The sequence below is a fragment of the Nestor notabilis genome, unplaced genomic scaffold (genome assembly GCF_000696875.1).
Source record: "Nestor notabilis isolate BGI_N333 unplaced genomic scaffold, ASM69687v1 Scaffold34176, whole genome shotgun sequence".
In the NCBI taxonomy this organism is placed as follows: domain Eukaryota; kingdom Metazoa; phylum Chordata; class Aves; order Psittaciformes; family Psittacidae; genus Nestor; species Nestor notabilis.
The window spans coordinates 1-7,509 of NW_009932027.1; the positions used below are offsets into that span (position 1 = coordinate 1).

Below are 7,509 nucleotides of genomic sequence, written 5' to 3' on the forward strand. Positions count from 1 at the left end.
TGGCGTCCCGCCGGGAGTGCGGTGCTGGCCCGGCCTCCTAGTGTGCTCTTGTGAGTCTCGTCCCATCTGCTCCGGCTACAGGGCCCTTCCCCGGGCAGCTCCGGGGCGAGCGGTACCCTGCCCAGGTGTGACCTAGGGAGGCGTCTCCAGAGCAAACTGGAGGCTGTTGGGGACAGAGACTGGTTTGGTTCGACCTAGAAGATCCCTTTCCAGTTAGTGAAATCAGTTTTCTTTCTTTAGGCCTGCCATTACAATAAAGCAGCTTTTCAATCAATAGGGTAGTTCCCTCTGCTGTGAGAGAGTGGTCTGATGGTGCTTGTTTTAACATGGCTTTTATCTTCTACTTAGATTCTCCAAGTATCATGGATATTTCAATAACCTCAGAGGCAGAAGAGAAAAAACCAAATGTTAATAACGTGCCAGACTATGTCAGTGATATCCACACATACCTTAGGGAAATGGAGGTGAGCTGCTCTCTCTTTTTTTTTTTTATTCGTGTGCAGCTAATGGGGGAGAGATTCAAGGTTGAGAAATGCATCTAAACATTAGTCACTACTACAGAGACTAAATTAAAGCTTGCTAGAAATGGAGGAATAAGGTGCTGTGTCCACTGCTGTGAATATGAGATTAGTTTCTTGTGATCAAGTTGATTGTGCCATGCACTGAACAGAAGTTGGAAAGCCACGTTATGGAAATGTAACATACTGAGCCTAGGCTTATCCTTGTGTACTTCTGGTCTGTTTTAAGTTGTGGTAAATAGAGCTTAAACAGTTGCTTCCCTACCAGCACTTAGCCCAAACTCAACCTTATCTGTCTTCTAAACCTACAGGTGAAGTGCAAGCCTAAAATGGGTTACATGAAGAAGCAACCTGATATTACAAACAACATGCGGGCTATTCTTGTGGACTGGCTGGTGGAAGTTGGAGAAGAATACAAATTACAGAACGAAACCCTGCACTTAGCTGTAAATTACATTGATAGGTTTCTTTCTTCCATGTCTGTTTTGAGAGGAAAACTTCAGCTTGTGGGTACTGCGGCTATGCTGCTTGCATCGTAAGTGAGATTGCTGAATTTAAAATGCCACCCGCTGGCCTTGTGCAGATGGAATCCCATGGCTATGGCATGTCTGGCTACAGGCAACAGAAATGCTACAGCCATGGGAGGGCTTCACACTAGAAGACACACTGGGAGATGTCCACCTAAAAGCTTGGCAGTTTGTATTAAATTTTTTAAGCAAGGTTCTAGGTTGTCTTTGTAGCTTGCCCTCAGGGGAGGATTCACCATTTCTAGGTGCAGCAGCAGCAGGCTTCTGAACAGTTACTTGTGCATGTTATGCATGCACAAGGCATGTGAAAAGAAAGTTTTGCTTGCACTGAATATTAGTTTCATGGCTTGTTCTGGAATTTCTGTAACTGAGTGCCAGATACCTTAGTGCTAACATATAAGGCTGTTGTAGCTCTGTAATTTTAAGTTCTGCTGATTCAAGAGCTACGGAACCAAATGTGGCAAACTTGTTCAGTAATAGTGCCCAGCTACTTCACAAGTTAGAATTCAAAATAGGATGCTGGCTTTCTTTGTGTGTTGCTGGTTATTTGGCTTTCTAGTATTTGATTATTTGTTCATAACTACTTCTCCTGGCAGGAAGTTTGAAGAAATCTACCCTCCTGAAGTAGCAGAGTTTGTCTACATCACAGATGACACCTACACCAAGAAGCAGGTTCTAAGAATGGAGCACTTAATTTTGAAGGTTTTGTCGTTTGACTTGGCAGCTCCAACAATCAACCAGTTCCTCACTCAGTATTTCCTGCATGAGCAGACAAATGCTAAAGTGGAGAGCCTGTCAATGGTAAATAAGAATTACTAGCTTGACCTGTATTACTAGAAAGTTTTATTATGAATGCACTTTACAATCTCTATTCCCTAGTCCCAGTAGAAAAGATATGCTGAAGGATTCTCCAGCCCAGGTTTCTCTTCCTCCTCCTTTTAAATGTGTAGTCCCTCTGTGAGAACTCTGGAGAGCTTGTGCAGTTTGGTGCGTGCTCCTCCAGCAGTGGTGCCACACCGCTGGAAGTTAATGCTCCTATCGCCATGCTCTGTTTGAAATGCTCCATTCCTGTTGCAGGCTTGTGCTTGCCCAGGTCCAGCATGCCCACTTAATCAGAGCAGGCAGAGACTGAACTTAAATTTAGGGTTTGTTTCACTGCTAGATGTTTCCATCTTTATCTCAAGCTGCCGCACCTACCCACCCACTTTGGCAAAAAAGGACTTGGGCTTTGGTTTCCCCTTTTATAAGCACTGAGCTCTAAATCCAGAGGCCAGTTTCTAAAGCACAGCACAGGTAACATTTCAGCTACAGTTATACTAAATCCTAATTGTGTGGCGGGTACCAGAGCTCCCAGATGGAAACTTTTGTCTCATTAGATAAAGGTCAGACCTGACTGCAGTGTTTCCTCTGGATTTAAAATACCTCTAAATATAAAATGCAGTGCTGAAAAAACATGTGTTGGGAAAGCTTTTTTGACAGTAGTCAACAGTAAATGCTAAAAGAGAAAGTAAGTGGAAACTAGTAAAAGCTGTTCTCCACCTAATAGCAGGATTGGAAGCTTAAACAAGGGTTCTAAGTGCAACTATTAAAGGCTCTTCTACTTCCTTTTGGAAGCAGATGATTCCCCTTTCTCTCATTTCTCTTGCAGTACCTTGGGGAGCTGAGTCTGATTGATGCTGATCCTTACCTGAAATACTTGCCGTCAGTTATTGCTGCTGCAGCGTTTCATCTAGCAGGCTATACGATCACTGGACAAACTTGGGTATGTAACACTGAACCTCAAGCCTTCGCACACCTTTATGTGTGTCTGATATATTGATATGGTCTGAATGCTGGGGCTTGGGCTGCAGGAATCACTGCCTCTCTGCACTCTACGGCTGTTAATTATGGATTGCTACTTGTGGTAACTGAAAAATGGGAGGTACACACTCCCCCTTGGAGTGCTGATGCACTGCATTCTGGCAATCCTCAAAGCTGCAAGCAGCTTGCTTGTGATGAGGAAGTGGGCAGTAAGAAAGCTGAAGCGTTGTAGGCAAGGAATACTTGTTTACAGTATGATAGTTTTCAGGATTACTGTAAATCTACATGAACTGCTAAAAATCTCAGCAGTGAGTATTAAACTAAGTGCTTGAGAAAACAATGCTCTGCCAGCTTACTGGAACAAGAGCTTCACAAGGAAGCTAAAATCTTCACTAGTGCTGTTGGCGTAAGTGAGCAGGAACATTAAAAGTTTCCTTTTTCCATCAGCCTGAATCCTTGTGCAAAGCAACAGGCTACTCCCTCGAAGACATCAAGCCGTGCCTCCTGGACCTACACAAGACCTACCTCAAAGCAGCACAGCACACACAACAGTCCATAAGGGAAAAGTACAAGAGTACAAAGTGAGTATCTGTAGAGATGCATGATGAGTTGGTGTGTATACCCAAGTTATCCTAGCACTTAACTTCGTAATGGGGGGGAGGAGAGGGGTGGGTGTATCTTGAGTATTGAGACTCAACTAACCAAATCTACTCCATCAGCAAGATGGTGACAAGACTCCTCAGGTTTTTGCAGTGTTCTGTTGAGCAGTACTTGGTGTTCACCACCAGGGCTGCTATGGCTAGCTGAACTGTCAGCTAGAAACTGGAGCAATTCTCTTGATGTTCCTACAGTCGGTAGGCAGGAGATGGTACCTGACACTCCTAAAAATCTGTGTCAGCATGACAGCTGACAAGCTGCAAATGTTTCCTGCCTCACGAGCAATGTGCTTTGCTGCAGTACTTACACTGTTCTGTACATCAGAGAGCACTTGAGCAAGATGACATCCTGCATCTTTCTTTTCCCCCCACCTCTAGGTACCATGGAGTATCGCTTATTGACCCACCAGAGACACTAAACTTATTGTAAACAAGAGACTGTTCTTACTATGTATATTACAAGAAAGTTATGTACAGTTCTAAACATGTCTCAAAATTCCAGACGTGATCACTCAGAATATTAATACAGGTTTTCATGATCTTAACTAAGGTTAGTTTTATGTGGTTTTAATGTAAATCTTTTGTACATGCAATCTTGTTAAAATATTTAGCTGGAGTTTTATACAGATGTTCTCTTCAAGCACGGAATTAACCATGCAAAGTCTGACCAAGTGAAGTCTGAGACAGCTTATCTAATTATAGACTCAACATTAATATTAGCAGTGCATTATAATAGTAGGGCTTCACCTCCTGCCAGGTAAGAATGACTTGGACTCCACAGCAGTATTTGTAGCTTTTTTTGTATAGTGTCTAGTTTAAACTGAGACTTAGTCTAGATCCAAAACGTGGTTTAATGGCTGTAATACTGGAAGAAACTGTAGAGCTGTGAGGAGAAAACATTGCTGGAATTGACTCTGGTGAGACACGTTAGGATGTGCCAGGCCCTGGAAGTCTTTATTGCTGTGTAATGTAATGTCAGATCTCCATCAGGTTAAAGTTTGAACGCTCAGCTGCAGGGACTGCACAGCTAGAACTGTTACATCAGGTCACACTTCTCTCTTCCAGTAGAAAATGGTCTTACAATAGGTATTTTTTGAGTCAAACTGTAAAATTGATAGTAATTTAAACTCACGGTGTTCCCATTGCTGTGTTAGCTGTCCTGAAAGCCCATTAATATCTATTAAAATTAGTCATTGGTCTGTTTACTGAGTGCCTCTGTAGGGGCAGTGGAGGGATTAAACTGCAGGAGGGTGAAGTACTGCTCCATGCCCTCAAGAGGAGGGGATGTTTTCTGGTGTGGATGGGCTGTGTATGGAATGGTACCATTTCTGTGCACCTCTCTTGCTTGGAAAGGAATGTTCCCCTGTGACACGCAGCAAAAATGTAGGCCAGCTGGTCTTACTTTTCCTTAGTTCTGGAACTGCTACAGGAGCAAACTAGCCTCTAATTGGCATTAGATCAAGTGGATGTTTACGTTCAACCTGTGTAAATTGAGTGGTGCTGTCCTGTCTGTGCTGTTCTTTGTGTAAACCAGTGAGTGCATGGAAGTGGGTTAACTGAGCCATTTCCAGGTTGGCTAATAAAGCTTTTTTACATCTGACATTAGTGGTCTTGCCAATACCTTAAATCCAGTGAGGGGAAATGCTACCATCTTAAACTGGCATTCATTGCTAAAGCTTTTTGGCAAGGGCTGCCCTGTGAAACCTGCGCCACTTGAACCTGAAGTTGATTCTACACTGTCTGGTGTAGGTGCTGGGATAAACTCTTCACAGCTGTTATGGTGTGGGCTATTGAAAAGAAATGTTAAATGATCATCATCTCTGTCAAAGCTGACAAGCACATGTTACAGTGATACAACTTGCATGTCTCAACTTGAGAACTAAAAACTTGCAGTTCTGCCCCCACCCCTGTGCTGCAGTCTAAGCCCTCCACAAACCAGCTCGGTTACAAAACTGACCCAAGTGACGGTGGCTTTTCTGGTCATGATAAAAGAATACAGCAGAAGCTGCCTTTTTTTGGCCAGCCTGAGATTTGAAGGATGCACTTTGACTTTTAAAATGTTCTAATGTTTAATGAACTATGTTTCATTGGTCTACCATGTTTTCCAATAGCCTTTCAGTTTAATTTCAGTAGGTTGCCACTGAAAGGCTAAAACCAGTTGTGAGAAAAACATGCAGTAGATCCTGTGTGGTGCTCGGTGTTAGAAATGCTGTAACCTTGCAGGAGAGGAAGTCTGTGTAGGCAGGAATGTGTTCGCCAGAGTTTGCAACCTTGGAAGGGCAACTCAAAACACTGACTGGCCGTTATTCTTTGAAGGTGACAGAGCACAGCACTCTTCGTGGGGAAACTACTGGGTTCTACCTTCCCCCTTGTTCCCATATTAGTGGAAACTTTCCAAGACAACTGACAGCTATGAACATTGGAAGAGGAGTAATTCAAAGGAAGCTAATCAATTCTTTTTCCCAGAAAAGAGCAGTAGCAGTACTTCAATGACAGGGCCTCAGTGGTGTGTAGTATTTATTACTGCTTACTGAAACGCCTCTTTGCTCCATTTTCAATGGAAGCTGTTCCCGTAGCACAAAGAAATGTGCTCCCTTGTTCCTGAGCTTTATTTTCAAGCATACCACTAAGACTTACTCTAGAGCCTAAAAAAACACTTCAGCCATGGGCTGGTATCTCTGCCTCCCTCCTTACTGGCAGCTTTTGCAGCTGCAGCAAGCACCATCCTTTCCCACCCTCTTAATTTTTGAAGTTAATATGGGATGATTCCAGCTCTTGCTCTTAAGCTTGGAACAAAATACCCCACGTTGTACTGTACTATTGTTTTGCTTATCCAGTTTAATGCCTCCTGGTCCCTTCAACGTAAAGCCTCTAAGGAATGTAGGGTATGAGATGTTGTGTATGAAGAGAAACAGCAGTACAAAGAAGTTTAAGGTCTTGTGGTACTGCAGAACGAAGAAGAAACTGAACCTTCCCTCATTCCTATACTCCCAACAGCAACTTTGGGTTGGAAGAACCAAAAGGAGGAAAAGGCAGGGTTTAACTCCTGGAGGAACGGGGCTTTCTAGTTTGGTCCCTTTCTGGAAGAGCACAAGGAGGAATAAAGCTCTACCTGGCCAGGAAGTATTCCTTTTTATTCTTAAAATGAAATTCTAAACCTGATTTAGGGAATGTAATATCTGCAACAGTGGATTAGCTCCTGTTTCTACGTCATGAAGTGCTAAAGTCACATGTAAAATAGTCCTACTTTGCTCTTGTAAATGTGTGCATGTTTCCAGTTTGACTTGGTTTTTGAGCAAAGGTCGGATATGTTGGAAACTTTGCTGTCTCTGTTTTGCCCAATTTACAGCCAGAGCAGAATTCTTTGAATAGAGGTCAAGAAGCATTCCTGTCTGACACATGTAATAATTAATTAAACTTTTTAAGAAACTCCGTTGCTGAAGTACGATTTGCTTCTCTATGAAGGCTGTGGGGAAGTCTGATGTTGTGTTGTTAACTGTCTGCAGTTGTTAGTTTGATTTTAGCTTTTATTTTTTTTAATACAATTCAGTGAAAGGTAAGATACAGAGTGATGTGACATGGGCATTTAGGACTTGGCCACAGCATGCCATTTACCCTGTGAAGAACGTGGCAAAGTCCAAAACACTGCCAAAAAGTGACAATAGCTGCCACTCCTGTGGGGAGTTTTAACTATGAATCTGACAATTTTAAGGAAAAATGAACCCACACCTTGTGAACAAAACTTGTGGCTGCATGGCAACAAAACCCAGAAACCATTCCGGAACAATGGAAACCCCCAGATAGTGGGGCAGCCTGTGAGGAGTTCTTAAATGACGTTTTTACCAGAATACGGAGATCTAAGACTATAGGATGGTGTTCCCATGATGAACAAGGAAAGAAAAATGCAAGTCAAAGGATCATGGAATGGAAATATAACGAGATCAGTCTGATTAAAAAGAAGCGATGCAAAGAGGGACTGTGTGGGGTGGACTATGACCATTTTATTTC

General features: G+C 42.9%; 1 protein-coding gene across 1 annotated transcript; it reads left to right on the forward strand.

The window, feature by feature from the left end:
* The first annotated feature begins 326 nt into the window (after positions 1-326).
* On the forward strand, positions 327-3,931 carry CCNA2 (cyclin A2). The gene is made up of 6 exons (XM_010016181.1): positions 327-464; positions 830-1,053; positions 1,642-1,846; positions 2,694-2,807; positions 3,293-3,426; positions 3,880-3,931. The coding sequence occupies exons 1-6, from the start codon at positions 327-329 to the stop codon at positions 3,929-3,931; spliced, it is 867 nt and encodes a 288-aa protein (XP_010014483.1).
* The last annotated feature ends 3,578 nt before the right edge of the window (positions 3,932-7,509 follow it).

Bases quoted from the DNA above. Each gene is read 5' to 3' on its own strand.
- CCNA2 (XM_010016181.1), top strand. From the start codon at position 327: ATGGCTTTTATCTTCTACTTAGATTCTCCAAGTATCATGGATATTTCA. The intron at 465-829 runs GTGAGCTGCTCT...CTAAACCTACAG, and splicing joins CATACCTTAGGGAAATGGAG to GTGAAGTGCAAGCCTAAAAT. The intron at 1,847-2,693 runs GTAAATAAGAAT...TTTCTCTTGCAG, and splicing joins AAGTGGAGAGCCTGTCAATG to TACCTTGGGGAGCTGAGTCT.